At 36.7% G+C, this 26,675-nt stretch overlaps 2 protein-coding genes across 7 annotated transcripts in view; one reads left to right on the forward strand and one right to left on the reverse strand.

Moving 5' to 3' along the window:
• The window catches only part of LOC135207862 (uncharacterized), a 45,917-nt gene extending 45,063 nt beyond the window's left edge, over positions 1-854 (forward strand). For both annotated transcript variants that reach the window (XM_064239738.1, XM_064239739.1), the window contains exon 7: positions 564-854. In XM_064239738.1, coding sequence (XP_064095808.1) covers positions 564-772 — 209 coding nt within the window. In that variant the 3' untranslated portion in view covers positions 773-854. The remainder of the gene's footprint in view (positions 1-563) is intronic.
• Positions 855-4,377: 3,523 nt separating this feature from the next.
• LOC135207863 (abl interactor 2-like) overlaps positions 4,378-26,675 on the reverse strand; it is a 199,115-nt gene continuing 176,817 nt past the window's right edge. For 4 of the 5 annotated variants that reach the window (XM_064239741.1, XM_064239743.1, XM_064239740.1 and 1 more), the window contains 2 exons: positions 22,242-22,316; positions 4,378-10,908 (listed from right to left, as the gene is read on the reverse strand). In XM_064239741.1, coding sequence (XP_064095811.1) covers positions 10,745-10,908; positions 22,242-22,316 — 239 coding nt within the window. In that variant the 3' untranslated portion in view covers positions 4,378-10,744. The remainder of the gene's footprint in view (positions 10,909-22,241; positions 22,317-26,675) is intronic. The other variant, XR_010313073.1, reaches the window with a different exon arrangement.

The following is a 26,675-nucleotide window of genomic DNA, read 5'->3' on the forward strand; positions in this document are numbered from 1 at the left end:
ATCCTGCTTTCAACCTCAGCTCCATACCTCTTTCTTGGTTTAAAGTAGATCCTAAGTACTTGAAATTCTCTACCTGTTTTAACCATGTAGAAAGCCGAGGTGCTAGTACGTAATAGGTTCAATAACATAAGATACAGTAATGCAAAGCAAACTACCATATGTATAAGGGCAGAAGGTTAACAAAATATTGGAACAGATTGTAGATACATAAGATTAGGGGAAAGTTAGCAAAAATACAATGGAAAGAAGAGGTCTAGGACTTGAGAGGTAAACAAAGTTTCAGTAACACGTTTTCAGATTTTTATGAAGTTTAAAGGAGAGGAGGGTTAGTTCTGCATTTAACAAAACAAAGTCTATTAGAATTGCTATTTGCCTGCTGTTTTAAAATGCCTGAACGTAGAAGTTAGCAAGAAAAAAAATTTCTATCAACAGTTGTGGTCTCTCATAATTTTTATATAACTAGTGTGAGTTCATTAATTGAATGATTTCATACAATATATTTAGATTTTTACATTTGTTTTCAAAGAATTATTTAAAATTTTAACTATATCTTCCTTCAACAGGTGAAATGGGTGATGTGGCAGGAGTAAACCAAACCCTGAAATTTGCACTTATGTTAAAAGTGTACTTGAAGCCTTCTCAGATTCAGCGATTTCTTAGTCTCCTTGCCTATCGCAGTAAACCAGCACCAATGCTGCTGTTGGATATGAAATATAAATTCCCTCCAAGACCCTTGCCTCATCACACTCCAGAATTCCAGTACAAATTTTAGCAGTGTTAAGTTTTTTTTTTCTCCAAAGGTCAACACTGTAACATGCTTGGTGGTAAATACATTATTTATATATGAAAACAGGCATCATTACTTCTTAATCATTTTAGAGTAACAGTGAAGTGCAGAATGGCAGCTTAACAAGTGCTGGCAAACTAATGCTGTCGTTAAGGATGAGTGACCTTGGAAGCCATTTCACCTGTAAGCACTCTCAGTCCTTAATTCTGTTTCTCACAAATCCATTACTATTTATATTAGCCAGCAGATACTCGTATGTCTTCAGATGTTGAGTACACTGCGTTCTTTAATGGCGCCGAGTATTTATCCTAATGTTAAGACCAAAGGTTTGTTTCGTATATGAACAATTTATAAGTAGGTTAATTATACTTATGGAGATTATGGCATCTTAAGTGTTCATGCCCCCACAATGTGATTTGATTTTGATTCATATAGATTTTTGGCATTATGCCAAGCATGGGCAACTAAGGCTATTCAGCACTGAAATGGAAATTGACAGTAAAAGGTTACAAAGGTGTAACAGGAGGAAAACCTGACAGTTGCATTATGAAATGATTGTTAGGAGAGGGTGGACAGTAAGATTGAAGAAAGGATATGAACAGAGGTACAGTAAAAGGAATGAAAGTAGTTGGAACACCACAGTGCAATATTGAGACTGCATGAACCTCATGGGATCTTATACTGTAGTTGGTTAAACTCATCATCCAAGGCACTTCAATAAGCCCTCAGGATGACTTATTTGTGTCGCATTGCTATCATATTGTTTGAACTTGTCTTCATGACTACCTAGAGTCCCAATGGGAAATGATGAATTTTAGGTAAAACCTCAAAATTAGTAAAAGCCTCAAAAGCATTAGGGCAATGCCTATATAGGGGGTTTGTCATTGTGCCCTATTTGTTGGGTCTTCAATATGACAAATGTTTTAATCAATTAGTATTTTTCATAGCTAGCAAACCTTTGGTCTTAACAATAGGATAATCTTCTAGTGCTAGCTGGAAACCAGTTAAAAGCAATCAAAGATTGTAAAGCAAGGAATCTGTGGCATCTGGCAACTAATGCGTATATGAGGTGGATGTCGGTCACTGACCAGGCTTGGAACCTTGTGACGCACCAGTCTTTCTTCAACCGCCTTGGAGAGTAGTGTGTCACTCTGCTTTCCTTCCCCCCAAGCCTGTACTTTGTTTTTATTCATTCAGCCCAAAAGTTCCGGGGATGTTTTCTGTGTTGACCTGCCTTGGACAGTTGCAAATTCCAGATGTGGCTTTTCTTGCTTCATCACTGATTGTGTTACGAGTATGCTGGAATGTCTCCCAAGGGGATATTGCTTGTTCAGGGAGAGGGCCCAGCTATTTATTATTCTTTATTATTTTACTTTTGTTATTTTGAAGATAATTGGAAAACATGTGTCGACATTAATGTTTCCATGTATCTTAATTTTTATCTTCATACACATTTTAGTCTTTCAGAATTTGTGTTTCAGGATGTTCAAGATGTAGCGTTTGTGTTACAGAAAAGTTTTTATGTTAGGATTTGGCTGACTAGCATAGGAGTACATTCCCAAACTTCTTCAACACGAATTTTAATGATGTACGACTGCAATCTACCCTGTGATTGTAGGGCCAGTCGTGATTGTCATCTCTTTCAGTCATTTTGGTGGGAGGGGGCGTGGGTTGTACAGCTCAGTACTACTCGCTCCAGTCTTTCCCTCCATCCTCACATAAATATGATTCTCTTAGTTTTACTCTTTCTCAGGATAGAAATCTAATTTCCTGAGGGAGAGAGCATATTATATTACTTTACAGGCTCTTCAGTTGTCAGCCGCGCTTCTTGTCTGGAATTTTGGCAGAGGCGATGGTCGCCTAAAACTAGGGAGCCCCGTGCTTCACTTCCCTCTTGACAGAGATTCCAATTTTAAATTTTTTTTTATTAGTGTTTGTGCTGTAACGAAAGTGAGTCTTTGGAAGCAGTCAGTACTGTCAGCAGTGTGTTCCCTGCTGTCATCGGAGCCTTTTGCTTGCTGAACAATACGGCGCCATCATGCGGGGATACCAACCTTACGGACTTCTTTGAATATCGTCTACCTATGATGTTAGATTTGGTACCCTTTTGTCTTGATATAATTGTACTACTGTTCTGTTCTAATGGTTTTCTGCACTACACACAGTGTTCTCTCTCTCTGTAACAGTAATCTGCTGTGTGATGTCACAAATGGGCCTGTGACCTCATGGCTTCTGCTGACTGCATAGTGTGACGCTGCTACGTTCAACTGAGGGGCGATCTTTCCTCCTATTTCTTCTTTGATGGATTTTTGTGGAAATTCTTCGCTATCCATCATGTGTACGTGTCCTGTGGAGGCCCTCTGGTTGCTGTAGGAGGTGGCACAAGGCCTCTTTCACCATCTTTGCTGTCACCGAGACCCTTGACTTGGGCTACCAGTCTGAATGCCATGACATCATTCTCAACACATCTCTGGTTGTGACGTCTCTCCCCTGGCTGTTGACATGACGTAACTTTCATCATTGTCCATGACGCCATCGCGGTCAGTTGTCAACCCATCAGAAGTGTTCTTTCTGGAGTTGGTTGATTGGATGGACTGTTTGGTAGGAGGAGTCCCAGAATTTCTAGCAGGAGACGTTGTTGGAATATTAGAAGATTTTAGGTAAAAGGTTGAAGTGAAAAAGATGGAGTTAGGATTATGGGTAGAGGTAGAGGGGGGAGGAGGGTGTTCTGGTTGCTTGCGACAGTTTTCTTATTTTTTATATAGCAAGTCTGTTTCCCAGGTACAAGGACAGGCCCTAGTGTCGGTTCTAATGGTTCTATCTTTGCCTAAATAACAGACAGCGGCCCTGCATTGTAAGCCTTGGTATTCCCGGAAATAGGCCTAGTCACCTGAAGGTAGCAGCAACAGTTAGAGCCTTTCTCGAAGATGGTGTTTTATGCTCAGTCCTAGAAGCTAAAATCAGAACTACCAACACACCCAACTTCACTGTTGAATCTAAGTGCATTTCATGGTTGATTATGTTTAATGTTGCGGAGATTTCCCCTTTACATTCTATTGATACTTGCATGGTTTTATGCCTTTGCTAAAATAATTGATAATACACTATAATGTTAAATATTTGTTTCCACATTGCTCAAAATATACATTGGTAATGTTGGTAATCTTGTGTTGAACAAAAATTTCAAATCGTTTCGTTTCTATAGTTTGAAGTTATTACTATACTTTTAAAATAATTACTATTACCGTAATTTTTTCTTATGATTGTTATAAATATCATAGATTTGATATTTGTGCATCATATTTTAGCTTTATCTTGCTTGATAGAGCTTTCACTGTAGAAAAAAATGTTTTTCAGGCAAGTGTTGTAGTTGCCAGTTAGTGAATTTCGAACGAAATCCTCTGAAATTTGTCGCTTCACTTCTGGAACTTACTGTACATTCCTAAAAAATGGCAATTATCATGTAGTATATAAATAGATACGTATGAACACTAAATTCCTTTAATATATAATATATACTTTATCCATAAGTATATTTAAATTAACAGGTCTACAGTTATCAGATTTCAAAGGTATGGAAAAGGGTAAGATGTGCTTGAAAACTTTATGTATACTTTAGCTACAATACAGAATACCCCTCACTACATATGTAGTGCCAGGTGAATGAGAAATATTTAGTTGATATAAACAAGCTGGCAATATTCAGGAGTACAATGTTTTAACATTGAAAAAAAATGCTAGATTTAATCAACACAAGGATAAAAAAGATCAAATGAATTCCAACCTAAGCCCTTCAAGGGGGAACAATTAATTAGAATGCAACTGATGCTATATGATTGAAGATATAAAGAATGGTAAGGTTTTCAAAGAAAGAGGAACAAGAAGCCTAATTTAACAATATTTAAGAAATGATAGTTATCTTCAAAATCTGTCTGTATTGTATGATAACACAGGATACAAATTAACTTGTGGCTCAGTAGTTTTCAAATCTAGTGCTTTTGAAACAATAAATATGAAGGCCTGATGAAAAAAACACTACATTTTGAACTAACCAGAATGAAATGAGAATTTTTAAAAAGAGTATGTAATATAACTATCATCTTAATCTTACACAAAACACTCATCAACAGAGTAGAATTGAAAAAAAAAACTATGATGTAAAATCAAGTGACCGGGTCTGTTTGTTATCTTTGATGTGAAGGAACAGGATTTAATCACTTTATTTCTAACACTATAAAGTGGTAACTTCCTTATTGCAATATAACATAGCGGGAACATACTAACAACATTTCCTGTTACAATTTGCTTCCAAAGCAATGGGTTATTTTAAAGTCATACATTGCAAACAACTTTTGAGTTATATCTGCAAGGCATGGTATACATTTAATAACTGGGTTGTGGGACACACCAAATATCTATGAGCACAAGGAACATGTCCATTTGTAGTTAAGCCCACCATACTTCAATGTGATATTCAAATTTTAAAAGATGTAAAACCAATAATTTATAGTAGTTTTGATTTACCTGAATCTACTATTTCTAACAATAGTGGTTCTAAAATATGCCATACATGAAGTTTCTGGAGTAAAATCATATTATTTGGCATGATAACCAGTAACAATTTTTAACTGCATTACCCACCCATGGCAACTAACAAGGCAAGAGAAGCCCAAAATGAGCCTACATAAAAATTAAACCAAGTTGCAAACTCAAGTTACTGATCTCCTAGTAAGCCAGTGAAAGATTATCTGGGCTACATCCATTATCATTTACCTCATTACCAAAATCAATAATTTGACATACCTAAAACTTCAATAAAAATCATGAAACAAGTATGGATCACATCTCAAAACCTTTAAAGGTTATATAATTGTTATATTATCATACCTGTTTCAGGCATCAAAGGGTAAAATGAGCATTTTCTTAATGTCTATGTTTTGAGCTGGTAATTTTACTTCTATAATATTTCTTGGAGGGTTAAACAAACATTAATACAGGTAAAAAGACAAACAACAATACTATGCACAATCAGTCATGATTTCAAATTGTTTTTTCAAGAGGTTCAACTGCTGTTTGGGACAATCCAAACAAACATCAAGAGATCACATATCTAAAATCCTGCTTTGCTTCCATTAATCTGACTTAATTACTAATTTAAAATAAAATTATACATTTTAAAAACAACAAAAAAATACACCACACACAGTAAGGCCTCACTGTCTATGTTATTAATAATGGATCAAGGTTCCACATAACATGGCCATATTACACAAAGAAAATCTGAGGTACATTGGTGATGGGTTTCAAATAAATGATTGGTCAGGAAACCTACTCTTCAAAAAAGTTATGCCACACCACATAAACATTTACATGGATATTACCTATATAAGTAAACTGTTTTTTAGAGTTTAACAGGTGTTGCCTCTAGGATTTCCTATCATATCAAGTATAACACAGTACTTTAATTGGGATTTCACATCAATGTATACTATTCTCATCTTCACGGATTTGAATTAGACCCTTTCCCAGACACAAGTAATTAAAAACATTGCAGTTTATTCCTCCCTGCCATGCTACTATCTCCCAATTTTGAACATGCATGTAACTCATTCAAATCTCATTATTCACATGTCACATGGTTCGCTAGTAATCTTAAATTAAAAGTATATTATGAGGGAATATATACATGCATATGATGTATATTCAAAATTCTCTCTTAGGAAATAATCACACCAGTTTAAAATACTTAAACTTCAGTAACAACAGCTATTTCAGGAAAAGGTGAGGCAATTCTGCATTTAAAAACTTCAAATTATAAGTAATAAACTTAAAACCACAAGGAAAAAATTGGTAGGAACCCTTCTTGGGCTATAATAAACATATAAAAGCCAAAAAAGATTTAAAAAGGTGTGTTTAAAAAAATCTGTTTAGGCTATATTTCACAGGTTGATTCACAGATATAATATTAACCATAAACTTGAACTCAAACCTCAGGCTATAATAAATGTGCAATTTTGAACAATTTTAATAGAAAGTAATATCAAACAAGTATGAAATGCTGAAGTTAGTGTCATATTATCTAAGCTATACCATTTGGCACTTGGACATATGACAGTACCATATCATATTATCCTTAACATCAGACTTCTTTGCAAATACAAATCTGATTGTCCTATATTATAAAGATAAGGCGTTTAATGGAGTAATTGCTGGAGGGGACGATCACTATAAACTTGCCTTAAAGTATTATCTCTGAATAGGGCTTATAATGATGCTAACTTAAATTGAATTGACAACAAAGGCAGCTAGAATAATGTAAGATACTGCAATACAGTAATGAGGAATAATATTACTAATAACTGATGGGTAGTATAAAATAATCATTGCAGTTTTCCAATGGAAGTAACTAAGAAACATTTTTGATAAAAACTAATTGTGTGGGACCCCCCCGCCTTGTGCATGGCATCAAGAGTATGTCATGTTCAGAAGTTAAGAATGGCTTACTTTTTAACACCCTAATTCGGTTTATATTTTAACAAACTCCCATTGTATAATAAAGAAACTTTTTCAAAACCAACTAGGCAACACAACTGACCCACAATAAATAAATACTTTCAGCTTTCATTCAAACCATCCATGGTATAGGCAAAATACTAAATTTTATATTTTTGTATAAAACCCTATTGGATAACCTCTAAGTGGGATGTGGAAATGACTGATAAAACAATAAACAAGTACTATTATCTGTGATGATTTCATCACAGCAAACTAAAATTATCAATAGAGGGCTTTTGTTTCATTAATCCCTTGGCTCTTCCTGGAAATGTGCCTCTGTTTTTTGACGTACTACAGTAGGACATTTGTTATTTCATATATGAAACTTTTAATAAGACAATCTCTTACTCTACTATAAACAAACCACTGAAAAATCTATAATTTCCAAATTATATGCTTATTGATTTTATATTTTGTTTCCATGTCAAAGACCATTTGAACTTTCCACAGTGATGTAAACACCACCATTAGTTTGCATGACTAGTATCATAATCAGGCATATTTCCTAAAAAGTTAAATTATAGAAATATAAATTGAAAAAGGCAAATTACTTTTGCAATCCATTTAACAACAGTTTCACTTTTCCAAAGACACTTCCAAACAAAATGCATCCCAGACAGGAGTTTTACAAAAGTATCTCATTAACACTTAAAAAGACATGAGAAAATACATATACAATACAAAATATATGAAAACTCTTGAATTTTTGAGCTGACTATTGTATGTGATATTTTCTTACTGCAAACAGTAATATTCACAACTTGTCCCTTAAATCTATGAACCGTCTACAAAAGCCCAATAAAGCATATCAAATACAAACTAAAATATATAAGCTTATCATAGCAGAGGTAGCATGCAGATGTATTTATACTTTTTGTAAACTGAAGTAATATAAAATATCGAGGGATCTAATAATAAGACTTAATATAAGGGTATCTGTAAGCATTATTTCAATATAAGATAGTACTGTATATTCATACTACACATACTAAGTGGGCTGGCTTGCAAGTAAAGGTTACAAGCATAATTCCTTAAAAAGCATCGTTATGGTCACACATTCAAAGTATTGGACTCTACTGAATTTGAGGGCCATCAATACACGCATGTTATGAAAATTACACGTTATAATGATTTGACCCGAAGTATTATTTCCAATTGCACTACAAAAATTCTTTACACTACACATTAATATTGCTGGTAGGTTGTTGGTTTTAAGTAATCACACAGATATTATGTTAACTTACTAATCTTGTGCAGTAGAGTAATGCACAATTATTTTGTTCCTATAAAATGGTGGCTATCAAGTCATTAGTTATGAGCAGTAATATGTCTTGTGAAAATTTTTTTTTTTGTTTCTTGACTGTGGTAAATGGGATGCACTGAATTTAATTTATGCCATGCAATGCCCAATTCTATTAACCTACACTATACGATAAGAAAACTTGGATTCACAGCAATAGGTTTTCTTCTGACTACCAAATGTTGTCAGTTTAAAATATTTTTTAATTATAACAATGTAGATTTTTGCAGTGACCCTTGGACCCTAAGCTGCATTGCTGTCTTCCTGTCACTTTTACTTTGCATTCATTCTATTTGGTTTCTTCCCACCTGGTTGTACAACTTCTTCCACTTTACTCCAATAGTGAATACGTAAACCCCTTGGGCAAGCTATCTTGAGATATAACTCACTGGTCTTATTTAAATTATAATACGTACATAAAAGAAAGATATCCGACATCAAAAGTACCAATCTTCAAAATATTTTTTTCACCTTACAACAAACTACATGGATGAAAAATATACCTACTTACTCTATACAATCACCTTGATGTTCCTAACATAACAGTACATACATGCTATTTGAATTGGTATAATTTATAGTTTTTTCATGGTGCATGCACTTGTATCACATACAATTGAAATTAATTATCAGAGCTGTTTTCCATGAAATAACTATGTTCTCTTTTATGGTCATGTCCCATTTATGTTGTCTCTTCTTGGGTATTCCTTATTTTTGTGTGAATAATTTAAAGCAACAACCAACTTCAAGTTTGGATTTCTTGATTCTATTAGTAGGTGGGTACTACTTGTAACCATCTACTGTTTACTCAAGCTTTTCTTCTTGAAAATTCTTTCAGTATGCCACCTCGGGTAGAATGACAATTTAGACAGCTACTTGTAAAATGCTTTGCTCACTGGTGCTAGTCTATACAGTTCCTTACTGCTAACTCTGATGTCCTTTGTATGCCAAGCAGTCTGGATTTATGCACAATTTTTCTTTGGTATTGCACTTATTTGCTTACTTAAGAGTAACAATTTTCATATGATGTGAAATCTACAAGTAGTGAACATATACTAGCACCCATCATATCACTCAAGAACGTGTCTCTTATGCTTAACAGCATTTCATATAATGATAACAAACATCAGAAAGACTGCAAGATAACTCACATAAAAACTTTTCTTGTACAGATTTGACAATTCTAATGTAATGCCCTGATCCTCAATGTGGATATCACTTAATAAAAGGTTCCAGAATTTTGGGGTACAGCTAAACTGCGCCTTTCCAATTGTCATGCTGTAATGATGGCAGAATTACCACTAGTTACTTTAAACTTTAAATAAACAAGACTAGAACACCTCTATATCAGTAATAGTCCGGTGAATGTATGAACCACACAAGGAAGAGGAGACACTACTTTAAAGTTCTCTAAATTAAGTAACCAAAGAAGGAAATTATATACATCAGGGAAAATACATAAAAAATTTCTGCTTGTTAACTAAAAGGTAATTAGCAAATTATAAGTGAAGAACATTAACAATACAATAATAAATATGTAGTGCAGTTGTAACTTTTATAACCCCATGAAATGGCAACTACTAGTATCAAAACTTCATTAATAATGACAGTCGCTGAACTAAAGCAAGTATACAGTAACACCAAATTATAAGAATGCTTAATAAAGGCCTCTAGAATTCATACCTAAATACTGTATGACTTAATACCAGTACATGCATACTGTCCCTTGACTGGATAAAAAAGTGAAGCAATTCCTTAAAAAATATCACGGATATAGTAGTGGTCATGAATATCTTGAAAATTATGATGACACTAACTCTATGATATTGAATTCTTCTCTGATCAGGAATATGTAAAACAAATGTCAACCATTTCTGCTTGTAATACTGTCTTTTAGAAATCAGCCTTTAATACAGTTTACATATTCAAACATCTTTCAAAACTAAATTATGAAATTAAAATGTTCTTACCTTATGACAACTGTAATAGCAACCATATGAGTCATATGCAAGTACTTTGTTGTGACATCTTAAAGCATATTAGGTTCCTCATAATGGGATGAATCTTCTTGCTAACTTCATATTCTAAATACACAATAACAGTTACATTAAGGGTTCAACATAATTGCCAGGGAAAAGTCCAGTTACTCCATTCATGACACCCTCCCACCATCCATCATCATTCTTCTTAAGAACATAAATGACAGCATTTTCAGAGAACGTGAGCTCATCTTCTTTATCAGCTGAATAATCATAAACTGCAATAACTGAAAAAAAAAAAAAAGAATTTTTGAAGGGTCAAATCACTGCTTCACCTCTAATAGTATATGTAATTATAGTCCATCTCCCCAAAAACCATATAGTATGTATACATGATCAGTTTATGCAGTCTCCAATTCATGAAACTGAAAAATAATAGCACAGGTGGCCCTCGATTAGCGGTTGAGGTTCCGTTCCTGGCCGCCGACGCCAAGTGATTTTTAAATTCTATGGCTGCCGCTCACCTTTCGGAATACTAGACCAGTTAACAGCGCCCTAGACCAGTCAAACAGCGCCGTAATCCCGCAATGGCACAATAAGTAAAATGATATTTATGCAGTATAGTGCTATAGAATTTACTGTACAGTACAATAAAAACTGTAAAGTGAAAAAAAACTAGCCTTAATCCTTCAGGTGTCTAGTGTATGTAAAGATATAATAAGGTTTTATACAGTGTACAGATAGCTGTAGTGTTCAAGTTATGATAATTCGTCTTACGATAATCCGATTTTACGACAGACCAAATTACAACAGCCTAACTTTATCCATCTTCTAGTTACATAAGTTCAAAAACAGCAAAGCAGAATGATGAAAGTGGTTTTAACATTATACTTGTTGCATAAATGTGTACAGCCATGAACAACCAAACGAGAAAAAAATTATTTTTTCCAAGAACAACCAAATTGGATAACAACATTCGTTTGGCTTGTATTTCAATCACCGTACTATAGTACACTATTAATGTAGCTGTCGTAAATAACGTTATGTAGAATAGGACTGAGATATCTTAATGTAATAACTTTATTCGTTATCGATTGAAGATCAATATAGATCAAAGATCAATAGGGAAATATACTGTTAAATTTAAACCTAGTTATAGCTGAAGCTGAGAAAACTGTTCAAGCTGCTAATGACCATTATTGTGCATCGGCAACAAGGATAAAACTCCAGTAAACATATGCCATCACACACAACTGTAGATAAAATTGAGATAAAATATTTTAGTCAGAACTACTGTGCTTGAAAGAACACGCTTTACTGTTGGTTTCACGCTGATAAAAGATAAATAATGTAAAGTTCGTATTACGATGATATAAAGGAAAACTGCGAACGGAATCACGTATTGTTTTACTCAATAAACATGCCGCCAAGGTACATAATCTGTTAAAAAAAAAAAAAATTAGTTCACAATCACAATGAGACATATTCAAGTAATATTTCCTCCTAAAAACACTTATGTATAAGGAAAAATAACCTTGTCTCATATAAGTCAAGTATCTAGATATTTGTTTATGCTAACTAGAAGCAAGAAAATTCACTCAGAATTGCATTACGTATGGCAAAACAAACACGTATTTGCCATCAGCTGATTTCCAAACCAAAACACTGGCCACTGCGGATACTGGCTTAGATTTACCGTAGTATTTTATAATACAATAATATGAGAATGTATACAATATTATTGGATACAGTGAAGTAATGTATAACTTTTTAAGAGATTTATGGAAAATATGCGTATTTACTTTTTCTTCTTTGCTTATCTTAATTTTCGTCAGCGGCATCTTGAGCTCGTACGGTCGTACCTCAATTTTTTGCTCGCGTAACAAAGCCAAAAATCGACAGAGTTGCACAGTTATATTTTGTACTTCTATCCCATGGAAAAACAAACAAATTGCAGTGTTGCAAAAGCGAAGTATACATGAGTTTTGTCTTAAAATCAATTTATGCAACAATTGTAAATATAATTTTCTATAAAAACGAGATTCAATGATGAAAATTAAAATTATTATTCAGGCGTGACTGAACAACCTATTGTCTTCACCATGTGAAGGGCTGTTACAAAGACTTCAAATGGACATGCGTACTGCCACTGTATCATATTTATGTACACCCTGTAATATATTTTTCATACACATTTTAATCATAAAAGCATGAAAACTTATAACAAAAAGCTGAAGTTTCATTAACAAAATGAGTTTTAATTAGCTCCCATATTAACAAAATATAACCACGTGAAGTCTTTGTACTAATGCATTTATTGGAACAGCGGCGGACAAGAACGAACATGAAAAGACATCCTCTGATAACTGGAGGGCAGTTTCAAAAGCTGCCTTTGTATCATATTTATGTACAAAAATAAAAATACCCTATACTTAATATATTTTCATACACATTTTAAACATAAAAGCATGAACATTTATATAATAAACACATAGATTGCTAAATTTGCACTTTTTTTAACTATATTTTCGGAAGAGCGGCAGGCAGCGGCACACAAGAATGAACATGAAAAAACTTCCTCTTTTATAACTGGAGGGCAGTTTCAAAAGCTGCCTTTGTATCATATTTATACAAAAATAAAAATATCCTATACTTAATATATTTTCATACACATTTTACACATAAAAGCATGAACATTTATAAAATGACACATCGATCGCTAAATTTGCACTGTTTTTAACTCAATATTTTCAGAAGAGCAGCAGGCGGCAGCTCACAAGTACGAACATGAAAAAAACGTCCTCTTTGATAACTGGAGGGGAGTTTCAATAGCTGCCTATGTATCATACTTATGTGCAGAAATAAAAATACCCTATAGTTAATACATTTCACACACATTTTAAACATAAAAGCATGAAAATTTATAAATCGACATATCCATAGCTAAATTTGCACTTAACTATAACTATATTTTCGTCATTGAACAGCGTCAGGGGCATATACTTGACCCTAATACCTAAATTTGCACTTCAGGGGCATATAGTTGACCCTAATACCTAAATTTGCACTTAACTATATTTTTGTCATAGAACAGCATCAGGGGCATATAGTTTACGTGCCCTAATACCTATGTAATAACTCTCAATAAAATTTTTTAATATTATTTGCACAACCTTTATGGTCCGAACGGTATTTCTACAAATGTATGTACTCATTAGCATAATGGGGCTAGCGGCACTGTTAACCAAAAATTGTGCAGTAAAAATACCTTAAAATACCTTATTTGTTAAATGAATATTTTTTACGACAGCCGTAAAACTGATTCGCCGCTAAGCTATTGCAACGTTAACTGCAGGCCGCCTTAGTTAATCAAAATATGAAATAAACTGCAAAATTTTAAATTTTATTTCCGAATTTGCCTCAGCTGCCTGTCTAGATTGGACAATTTATTTCTTAGTCTACTGATCCTCAAATCTCCTTTCTCACTCAAGAACTTAATCCTTCAGTAGCATTCATGATGTTAAGAAATTTATCAAACAAGATGGTATCTCCATTTATGCTGTACAACAGTTTATCTCATTTTCTGATTTATAAGATCTCGTACAGCAAAAGCAGTGATGCTGGTAATCCTGCCAAAAAAACCAAATAATTCATAATGGGTCCATTACAAGTGAGATTGCTAAATTTTTGGATCTAATGTGCAAAGATAAAAATTGTTTGCTCAGGTGGCCAAGATTTACCAAAAGGTAGACTTGTTAATTCACTCTGATTAGAAATTACAAAAAATCTGTGCTATGTTGCCTGTGCTCCTAAAACTGCTAAAGTAATAAGACTTAGAGAAAATGAAGAAAACATTATTTTTGGAGACAGAAGACAAAAACGGATAAGAATGGCTGCATCACCACATTTAAAAATTTATGAAGAGGCTGCTGTCAGATTTCCAGTAATTTGAGAAATGAAGAAGATGACTTAGTAAAAATAATACCTTATCTCAACTTGATATATAATTGTCCTGAAGATGCTCACTTAAACATCATTCACAAGTGCAGTGGCTAAAGGTATGCAACAAGTGAACAACTTCAGTAATATGTAGCTGTGGGTCATATGATGAAGCCATGCATTATTAACCAAGCCAAAAACCAAGTTGATTCCAGAAAGAAATAAAGCAGCACCCTCCTCATGTTCTGGAAACTCAATAAGTGTGTTACATCCATAGGGAGCGTAGAACCATCAGTACCTAACGAGATGTGAGGCATTATTTAAGGTTCTTTGCAGTGTCTCTTTAGTCCCTAACTGCAACCCCTTTCATTCTTTTTTACTGTACTAGTTCATATTCTCCTTCCATCTTACTTTTCCACCCTCTCCTAAAAATTGTTTCATAGTGCAACAGTGAGATTTTCCTCCTGTTACATTTTTAAAAATATTTTTACCCTCAATTTTCCTTTCAGTACTGAATTATCTCATAGATCCTAGCCCTTTTCCTTTGCTAAATTTTATTTGTTCATATTTGGAACCAACCTTCAGTCTTAACAATAGGATAAATCTTCTAAGAGCCAGCTGGAAACCATTTAAAAACAATCAAAGATTGAAATGCAAGGAATCTGTGGCATCTGGCAAATTAGGCGTATACGAGGTGGAGACTGGTTACCGACCACACATGAACCCTGTGATGCACTTACATATTTCTTTAACAGCCTTGGCAAGTGGATGTTCGCTTTTGCTCTCCTTCCCAAGCCTGTTTTTTTGCTTAGCCCATGATTCCTCCTAGGAGTCGCACCACTGATGTGTCCGGGCCTTCCAGGATTCCCATGTTCATGGTTTTTAGCTTCCTCCTTCACTGACCTCCATACCACTTGCAGTAGGGCACTAACCCATGCCTGGAATGTTGTTCCTGGTCTGTTAAGCAGTGGTAGAGTTTCTACAAGAGGGAGCTTCGTAGGATTTCTGCTTCCCCTTCTTCCAGAATTTTTCCCTCAGCTTTGTCTTTTTCAGAAGGATATCTCCCTCCCAGGAGAGAGGAGGCAGCACCATCATGTTCCTTTATTTCAGAGACAGATTCGCACAAGTTGGCGGCTGTGTGGGGCTTCCCTTGGCCTGTGGGATCCCCCTCCTTGGAAGGCCTGTTGTCCCATTTCATGTCTGCTTGCCTTCCACCATCATTTCCCTTGGCAGTCTCCCCTCCTCCTGGTCTCCATAACTTTGGGTCTCATTTGCTAACGCCTAGCATGTGCCACCGGTAATTATGCCTCATCCCGGGTCACCTTATCTCGCCATCAGTGAGGCCATCAACTCGGGCTGCCAGTCCGAATGCCGTGACATCAATCCCAGCAGCCTCTCTGCCTGTGACATCAGCTTTAGTGACGTTACTCCCACCTCCTGTTGCTGCAACATCACATCCAGCTTCATCCATAATGCCTCCCAGTCAGTTGCCAACCCTTTCAGGCTAAGGCTGAAAGGCTGGACTATAGCATGAAGCGTAGCAGATAAACGGCTTCTGCTTCATCTCCCTTGCCCTCTCCTCTTCCTCCTCCTCACTGATGAGTTAGATAAGATTCAGGACTTTGTTGCTTTGCTTTTGGGAGTATGAGAGATGTACAGTGGACCCCCCGTATTCGCGGACTCAAACATTCGCGGATTTCTCTCGGGAACGTTTCCCTGCATTATTCGCGGAAAATTCGCGCATTCGCGGTATTTTTCTATGAGAAATATCCACAAATTCCTGGTATTAGTTATCAATTTCATCATAAAATGCACTTTTTGTGATAAAACTATTAAAAAAACCAAGTATGAAAATTTTTAGTGGTTTTTCTTAAGTTTTAACTAACAAAATAGGCTGTTTTTAGCGTTTTTATAGGGGTTCCAAACATTCACGGATTCTAACTATTCGCGGGGGGGGGGGGTCTGGTACGCATCCCCCGCGAATACGGGGGGACCACTGTATCACCTTCTTCCCAACAAGGACGTGATTCTCCTCTTCACGTACGCAAACTTGAGCCAGTTAAGTGATGGTCTTCCTTCTGCTCAGAGTCCTCACGCTAGTTCTTTGTTGTCTCAGCCTATTCAAGTTAATTGTAAGGATGGTAAGGCTCCAATTAAAAAGTCGAAGGTGGTCCCTTCTCAGGTTACTATTCCAGGGCCTTCTAATGTAACATATCACGTCCATGGTCACAGGATAAGGACTAATGAGCATGAGATCTTGAGGAAGGATACTGACCTCGAAAGTCAACATCTCTAGAAAGTCAACATCTCTAGAAGAACGACGATATCAGGAACTCTTGGGTGAAGGAGACTTCGAAAATCTAATCATCTCGAGGGAAGAAGACAGACGCACGTCCATGGACCAAAAGCGTTTCACATCCTTGACTGTCATCACCACCTACACGTCCATTATGAGAAATCCCAGAAAATGCTGAAGATAACCGAGTAGAAGGCAATTTCCAACTACTGATCAGTGCTTTATCATCCTTACGGCACTCTAGTAGGCTGTGAAGATGGGAGCCATTGCAAACTGGAACATGTACATGTACATGTACATGCAATGGAGAGGCAACGTCTGTGTAGAGAAGACGGCAAAACACTCCTCTCATTCTCGGAAGAAGAAACAAAGTTCTGAATCCTCCAACATCTAACTCTTGTGCAAGTAGGAGGAGAAGGAGATGGAGTTAGGGAAGGCTCTCTCCTTGTACACCATCTCTTTGTAGGGAGAACTGCATATCTCTCACGAAAAAAGAACTGTATATCTCTCACGAAAGAACATGTCCATGGGAGGAAGCTAGGAGTGATGTCACAACATTGGTCATGGCAGCACGAGCCAATGGCCTAACTGGCGGAGAGGTAAGAAGTAACCCAGCAGACGAAGTTGTTGAAGGCTCCGACCTGCTTGAAGGCATCACACGCATACCAAAGTAGTGTAGGCCAGGAGGAGGGGGGACTGCTGGTGGGACTGGGGGAGGCTAGCGAGCAGACAAGAAATGCACCAGCAAACCATCCAAAGAGGGTGAACCCCGTAAGCCTAGGGGCTCACAAATCGCCGCCATTTTGTAGGACTCCAACTCTGAAACAAAGGAAGCAGGAGGGGGACCCTCATCTCCTGAGGGAGTGTGATTGTCTACCACAAGAGAAGGGGCCTCATTAAACAAAACTGTCTAGTTCAGTGCCCAATCTTTCAGACAAATCAATGGAAGAAAAGGACGGGGACGTGGGAACAATACATGCAGGAGGAAGACTACTGGAAGGAGGAGAAGCCAAATGTCTGTTTGGGGAGGCAAAAACCCTTCCCAAGACGAACAAGTCCACACCTTACGTTGATCCCTCTTCTTACAGAAAGACCACCACTAGGATATAGGCCAGGAACGACATTCCAGGCACAGATTAGTGATAGCACAAAAGTTCACACAGCACCTACTGCAAGTCGAATGGGGATCAGTAACAGCAGTATGATGGGGATTGGAACTCTTGAAGGAATCCATGATTACAGGAGAGAGAGAGAGAGAGAGAGAGAGAGAGAGAGAGAGAGAGAGAGAGAGAGAGAGAGAGAGAGAGAGAGAGAGAGAGAGAGAGACTCTCTAAAAAAGCAAAGAAATAATGGGCAAACAAAGCAACCAGTTTGGGAAGGAGCTAATGCAACAACTCTCCAAGCGATCAAAGAAAGACTGATGAGTCACGAGGTCCCAAGCTTGGTTGGTGACCAGCTTTCACCTCGTAGATATATGGGTTGCCAGATGCCACATTCCATGTTTTGCATCTTTGATTGTTCTTAAGGGGGCTGGCTGGAACCCTTATATATAGGGGTATAGGGCGAAAAATGCAATGTCGTGAAAAAATTCATGGAGCTTCATATGGCAATTGAGAATACGTATACGAAATATTTTGTCAAAATTCATCTTACTTTCGTAGTTACAGGGTAATTAGTAAACATAACTCAATAAGTCTAAAACATTCATCCATACAAGAAAATGCAATATTTCTTCTGTTATCGTAAATTTTGATAATTATTGTCAAAGAAATTGTGAGAAATGGCATCCGTAGTGATTCCGTGAGTCGCAGAGGGGAGTATCAAGTTCAAGTCCATGATTTCATTGCGAGCACAGAATTCAGGTAGTCTACACGTCCGAGTTTCTTCTCTGAGATTCGCTTGCTTTTACATATGTTTATCTATGTTTCGGCAAGAATTTCATCTTGCCAATGAGGAAAAGACAAGGAAAACATCTCGCTAACATAAAGACGAAGAAAATTCGCTCTAATATGATTACAGAATATCATAATATATGATATACTAGCGTAGTTAGTGAAGAGAGAGAGGGAGGGTTGTGTAGTAAGTAAACGCCCCCGTCTTGCCTGAAGCACACGTCACACTGTCCCCCAGGCTACGATCTTTGAGCAAAGGGATCTTAATTTATGATAATTAACATAGTTTTGGTTTATTAATACCCAAAAAGGAATATGAAATTCATAATAATCATGATTTATTAACATTGTCTTTGTAAAGAGAGAGTACAACTTCGAATTTCACCTCTTGACATTCTCTTGCATTTACGTTTGTTTATTTTAGTTTCGGCAAGAATTTCATCATGCTAAAACGGAAAATACTAGGAAAACATCTAGCTAACATACAAAGAAGAAAATTTGCTGTAATAAGCCGAGTTAGTGAAGGAGAGAGAGAGAGAGAGAGTTGCGTAGGAAGGAGTGCCCCGTCTTGCCTGACGCAGTGCCCCAAGGTACGATATATGAGCAAAGGGATCATCATTTATGATTAAATTATGATAAATAAAATAGTTTTGGCTTATTAAATCAAACACAGAAAGAAATAAATACATTCATCAAATAAATCAAATTATTTTATTAACCTGTCGTTATTTAATAAAAAAAATGAAGAAAAACTTTGAACTCCCGTTTCTCAAAACTATAGTTATTGACCTTCAAAATCTATCTTCTCACTTAGTTTTAAAGCTATAACATTGGAATTTGGTATATAACTCAGAAAGACATTATAGAACAATCAAATGAAGCTCCTCATTCGATTGGAGGTCTGCATCAGGTCTATATATGGTAGTAATCCCAGGTCTTAATATTAACTATCGAGGGAGGAGATATAATTTGAAAAATGGTTATTTTCAGGATAAATCGCCCTGTCGTCACAAAGCCAAAGGTCAGAGGCAATAATCATATGCGATTTGGAGATGTCCCAAGTCACCTTATTAAGTGGTATGAAAATCAAAGTCCTGTCCTCAAAGAATGGCATTAGCCGGCCGGCCGGCCCCCTTAACCGGTTTCCAGCTGGTGCTAGAAGAATATCCTATTGTTAAGACCGAAGGTTTGTTCTGCGTATGAACAAAGGCACAATGAGTAAAAAAAAAAAATTTTCCCATAAAAAATAAAGCAAAATGAGTTCATTCATACCAGACCACCTCCAAAAATACCATTTTAAGCGGTAAAAATACCATTTTAAACGGTATTTTATGCAATGATGGGCTTGTATTTTACTTATAAGCACAATAGTAAATAATGAAAACAATTATGCTTTAGTATACAGAACAATAATGCATAAAGTAACTTCATTTTACATTTGTGCTTTTTCAACAATCATGATGGCCTTGGAAACACCATCACCATCCATTTATCATTTATCTAAGTCAACAACAATTTCTCCTACTTCCTTGAGTGTTCAAGACCTCTGTTTTGTCAGTTTTGATTCCCTTAACAAAATGTAGCTTTAACTTCATCTTTATTTTTTTTTAAATGGTGATCAGATTCATCAGAATCTTGTCGCACAATATTCAACGGAAAAACTCTCTAAAATTGCCTTTCTGTGCACTATTTTCACTATAAGTTTACAGGTTTGGCTGTTACACCTTTAGACCTTGGTTACGCCAATATTACCCATTTGCAAAAATCAAATAGTGAACTTCTATTTAAATTAACTATTGTTAATTCTAATAATAATGATGTTTTATTTCCCTTCCTCAATGATAGTGTGTGTATTGTTATATTATATTATAAAACATGAACAGTGCCATCTTGAGCTATTTTTTTTTCCTGGAATGTTTGGAATCTAAAAAACAAGTTATGTTTTACAGACACCATCATTGCCATGACAGTTATGTAAATAAAAAGTATTTTGGAGGTACATTTTTTTGTAAAATGATATTGTTATTTTACAATAAAGTTTTGTACATACTTACCTGGCAGGTATATACTTAGCTGACGTCGGAGACGTGAGCTAAGTATGTATATATCTGACAGGAAAGTTCATGTACAAAATTATCAAAGCCGAGTTAAAACTCCAGCTTACCATTACTTATAAATGCAGTAAATTTTAAACTGAGCAAAATAGTGATTTTGTCAGTTTCAGGCGATGCTTTTGCTAATTTCAAAACATTTTGCACATTCTTATCCCTTTTGTGAAAGATTGATAAAAATCACTTTATACTTACTTACAAAAGTCACCACTGACAACTGGCATTTTAAGTTGTTTATGCCAATGCTTGCTACTGTTTATGCCAATGATATGCATGGCCTAGTATGTGATTATTAATTATAAGTAACAGTAATTAATCATCTGACAGGCCAAATGTTAGGTAAACCTGGTTAAATGATATGACTAGTATTAACATTTAGTCTACCAAATGTTTGCTTTTAGCCAAACACTAACTTTAGATGTAATGTGCACTATATCATTGAAACCATTTGAAAATGTTACAGGCAGAGTAAACCTAGCCTATGATATTCTAATGACGGTGAAACTCGTCCCAGAGTCATGATATGCGGTATGCACAAAAATACAAAACAACATGAAAATTAAAAGATATAATGGACTGAAAAGAATTCTGCAGTGATTGATGGCTTCTCAGTGACTAATGCTGAAACCTTTGCCTCCCGTCACGGCGACTCAAGTGCCAAGCAAACAATGAGTACCAAGACAGATTTTTTCTCATCAAAATGTGTCAAGTTAGTACCAAGTTTGAAGAGTTCTAAAACTGATGACTACAGAGGTATCACTGTACATTTTGGAATAAATCAAACAAAAAGACAATTTGAATCCTGAATATTTATGTATTTAAGGTAGTATTATGGTGTAGAAATAAGTTAAGCCTATTAGAAAAATATGTATAGATAAAAAATTCATAATTATGAAAAATAAGAATAGCTTTAATAAATTCTGGGGCAAAAATTTAGGATGTTTTGTAAATTGTAAAAAAAAGAAAGAAAAAAAAAATTACTTGATTACCACCAATGATGCATATAACCTAAATGCATGCCTAACCATGTGGCAGTGTTGTTCTTGAAAGGCCTGAGTAGTACTTGACACACAGGATAGGCTCATGTTAAAAATATATCCAATAAGAAAAAAATGTGATGAGCTGAAATAAGAAGATGAATACTAACTGAAACCGGGAGAAAATATAAACAAATGATGAATGGATGACTGACGAGTTGCCATACAAACAAGTGAGAAAATTCTACTCAGACTTTTAAACAACTGAAAAGGGGGTTGGTTCTTACCTGTAGATACAGGTGACTTTTTCTACTTATGTCTGACAGACATTTCAGACTGTAAATGTGGGCTATTTTATGGCTAATGAAGTTGTGATAAAAAAAAATATTTAAACTAAACACATACCTTTTTCTAAGTAATGAGGAGGAACAGCTGGAGGTACAGAGCTTGCTGAACGATGAGGAGCAGGGGTATCATCCACTGAAAACATCAACAAATTTATAAATTCTCCAAAATTCATTGATAATATATTTCCTTATTAAAGTCTGGACAAAAGTAAAAATAAAACTACCGTAATAGTACTGACATAAATACAGTCATCAGTGTAATAAATCTGCTAAAACATGTATCTGAAAACAATATAGAAACAAAATGGCATTAGTTTTTGTCCACAGTTTTCATACTAAAAATATTTACTACTTTTGGTAGCATACCATTAAACATTCTCTCTTTACCACAATAAGGTCTCTTCCTTAATATCTATGGTTTTGCTAAAAAAGCGTATAGTACCTGATATGTCTATATGCTATGAAATTTCAAAACTTGAAAAAATTCAAAAGCATTCATATGCAAATATCAGACCTCCTTTCACTGAATAACTTAATAACTAAATAGGACATTCTCTCTGAAATGAACCTGCAATACTGAGGAACTGCTTCACAATAGATGAGGTCATAGGAACCAAGACAAAAACTACTGACCTGAACATATGCTAGCATGTTCGTGCATTGTACATCTTTGTTGAATAATAAACTAAGCTTGCAAAACACCCCTCCCCAACAATTTACACACAAGGCAAGCATGATTTATTATGTTATTAATGTTCACATTTTCTTACAGAACTAGCAAAAAAGTATGGCATATAACCAACATAAGTTTGATACAAAACTACCTAGCTGGTTCAAGGTATTGTAAGTTAAGTATATGTGGGTCACATAATAAAAGTAAATGATAAGTCAAATTATAGCACATTATAAGTAGTATTACAGGGGTATACAATACTTTTTACCATGTAGACAATGACCTGAGATAGCGTACATATCATTGCCTATGAAGGTGCAATTGACAACTATCCAATCATGAGGCAGGTGAAAACTGGATTTTACTGGTAAAATTTAATGTCTCCAAATATTTCCTTACCGTTTCTGTATTATTCCTTAAGACTTACCAATAATTTTCTTAAAACTTGAAAAAAGGGATTTTGACAAAGGAAAAATCTATTTCTTGGGGAAGACTTGTGTCGCCCAGTGAAAAGGATCCTGCTGCTCACTTTTCTAGTATAAATAGGTTCTAAATATACCAGAGAAAAAAGCTAGCATGGTATGGTGAGGTTACTACCCTCGCAACGCGAGCACCCTAAGGGCGTCGGGTATAAAGTACAAGGCGAGTGGAAGCCACTATTCACAGGTCTTCTGCCAATTAGAGGTTTCCTCTCCAAAATCCCTCTCATGGGGAGGGCCGTCGCAGCGGCTACTCCCTCCCCTCGCTACTGCTACTACTACCCGACCCGAGCGCCATCTGCGATCCTGGATTTTAGACACACTGGCTTGGATTGGTGTAAGGGTGGGGAACTCAATTAGAAGGACTGGGTTCACCGGGCAACACAGGTCTTCCCCCAGAAATTGATTTTTCCTTTGTCAAAATCCCTTTTCTGGGTTCGACCTGTTTTCGCCGGTGAAAAGTTACCAGAGAATGCCTATCCAAGCCTACTAGATACTAAGTATTCTTATAAGGAAGGAGTTAATGAAACCTGGGGTTCATTTCAGCTTAAATTTACTCACTTAATATTCACAATAGATTCATTTAAACTTAAACTTACTTACTTACTACTTATGGTAAGACTTAAACTATGACTTAGAATTAGTAATAGCCTTAAGATATCATACAATTGACAGGGTATTCTAGGTAATATCACATTTCCAGAATATGTACAGCCCGGTCCATAAAACGATCCGGGACCAAATATTCTATGTACAAGCTTTGGTGGCAGGATGACGCCCGGGCCCTCTCAACCCAGAGGAGAGAGGTATGGTGGGGAGTACGAGCGAGGCAGGTAGGAAGGAGAGAGTATCAGAAAGGAGAAAGGGGTAAGGAGAAGACTGATAGGATTCATTATTTGGGGAAGACTATGCTCCCTGCAACAATTGCTGGGAATTTAAGAGCTTCTAGATTCTTTAAATAGTGGCGCTTAAAAACTACTGGGGATTTCCAACCCGTATACTTCTTCAGGTCCTCAAAATTCATATTTTGAAAATAATTAATAGAGGTAGCCACCGCCCGGATATCATGGACATGTGGGATTGAATCTAGGTTGGCTTGTTTAATAAAGTAGAGTATTTGTTGTCAAATACCTTTAAGAGAAATTGTGCCACCTTTTTCTCTAATGAAAAGAGGACCCGACGATGTTGCGGAGGTTCTGGCTAAGAAGGATGTAAGGGTAGTGACAGGGCACAATGATGTGTCCTGTGTCAAAGGGATGACTTTCCATGGAGCCCATCTATTTTGTGGGTCCTCATTCTTAGCCAGAAAGCTCCGGTCTGGGGATAGTAGTACTTCCCCTGACGGGAGGAATTCTATGTGGTCTGGATTTCATGAGAGAGCTGAGAGTTCAGATATTCTGGCACCTGAGGCCATAGGCATTAAGAATAAAGTTTTTCTTAGGAGGGTTATAAACGAGCATGATTCATTATTAGTGTCTGAAGCCAATTTAAGTACATCATTCAAGAACCAAGTGACCTTATGTGGACGGTCAGTTGGTCTTAGGCGTGCACATGCTCTCGGAATGGAGGAGAAGTATGCATCTGACAAGTTAATACTGAAGCCGACCTGAAAAATTTTCTTCCAAGCTGACTTGACTGTTGTAATAGTACTGGCGGCTAGGCCTTTCTCAAATAGAGTTCTAAAGAACGAAATTGCCAGATTCGTGGTCATTTTGTGGGCTCTCTGATTCCTTTAGGAATTTGGCCAATTTTTTTAACAGCCAAATCATATTGCCTGAGAGTTGAATCTCTTTTATCTGATTCTATAAATACAATGTTACATGGATCGATACTCGCGTCCTTTTGGGCTGCAAACTTCATGAAGTCCATAAAGTTAGGGCTTTCAGAATTCTTGAGGAAGCTGACACAGTTTGAGTTTGTACTGTCTGTGTCAGTTCCAGGCGAGGGATCCGTTTGGGTCGGAGCTTCAATTCTAGAAGAAGCGGAAATCAGTTGCTTTTCGGCCAATTGGGAGCCACTAATGCTACTTGTCCTGTGAAAGATTGTAGCTTGTGCAAGACCTTCATCAGAAGATTCACCGGAGGGAATAGATAAATCTTCTGCCAGTTGTTCCAATCTATGGTCATCTCGTCTGTGGCATAGGCTAGAGGGTCCAGGTTGGGAGCCATATAGCATGGCAGCTTGTGGTTGGATTCTGTGGCGAATAAGTCTACTTGAAGGTCCAGGATTTCGTTGTAAATCCACTGGAATGAGTTCTTGTCCAGGGACCACTCAAATTCTAGTGGAGTAGTCCTGGAAGGTGCGTCCGCGATCACATTCTTGACTCCTGCCAGATGGGTTGCTGACAGGTGCCAATGATTCTTCGCCAAAGCAAATATTGCAATCAGATACAGGATTCAGCTTGCTTGACCTGGAACCTCCTCTGTTTATGCAGTGTACCACCACTAGGCTGTCCAAGACTATCCTCACATGGCTGTTCCTGGCCAGAGTTAGTCGCTTTAAGGTTAGGAAAACTGCCATAGCTTCTAGCACATTGATGTGGAACTGGCGGAACGTATCCGACCATATCCCTTGAACCTTCTTGTACTGAGAGTATCCCCCCCAGCCACTCAGTGACGCGTCTGTATGAACTGTCAAAGACGGCGGAGGGAATTGCAGTGGTACTGCCTTGGTTAGGTTCCTGTGCTTCGTCCATGGGCAAAGCCTCTTTGCTAGGATGGGTGGAATTACTGAGATCTTGTCTCTGAGATTGATGTTGGCTCTCTTCCTCCAGACTCGATTGATATCCTTCAATCTGGCTCTTAGTAGGACGTCTGTTATTGATGCAAATTGTAGTGAACCGAGGATTCTCTCTTGGGTACGACGAGAGGCCTTTTTGTTCCTGAGGAACTGTTTTGTAGCTGCAGCTATCTGCTTGGCCTTCCTGGGTGGAAGGGATAGCTTGTGTTTTATTAGGTCCCATTGGATTCCCAACCATTGAAAGTGGGAAGCCGGTTCCAGCTGTGATTTCTCCTTGTTTATCTGGAATCCCAGAGACTCCAAGAGTTCTATTACTTTGGCTGTCGACCTGCAGCATTCCTCGACGCTGGCTGCCCAAATGAGCCAGTCGTCCAGGTAGGCTACCAACATTATCCCCTTGGTTCTTAGTTCTGTGACTATCGTCTCTCCTAAATTGGTGAATATCCTGGGCGCAATGTTGAGCCCAAACGGCATGACTCTGAATGAGTAAGCTTTGTTCCCTAGCCTGAAGCCTAGGTACGGAGAGAAGTTCCTGGCTATCGGAACATGATAGTAAGCGTCTAAGATCTATAGAGGTGGTGACGGCCCCACGGGGAAGTAA

Source organism: Macrobrachium nipponense, chromosome 34 (genome assembly GCF_015104395.2).
Source record: "Macrobrachium nipponense isolate FS-2020 chromosome 34, ASM1510439v2, whole genome shotgun sequence".
Classification (NCBI taxonomy): Eukaryota; Metazoa; Arthropoda; class Malacostraca; order Decapoda; family Palaemonidae; genus Macrobrachium; species Macrobrachium nipponense.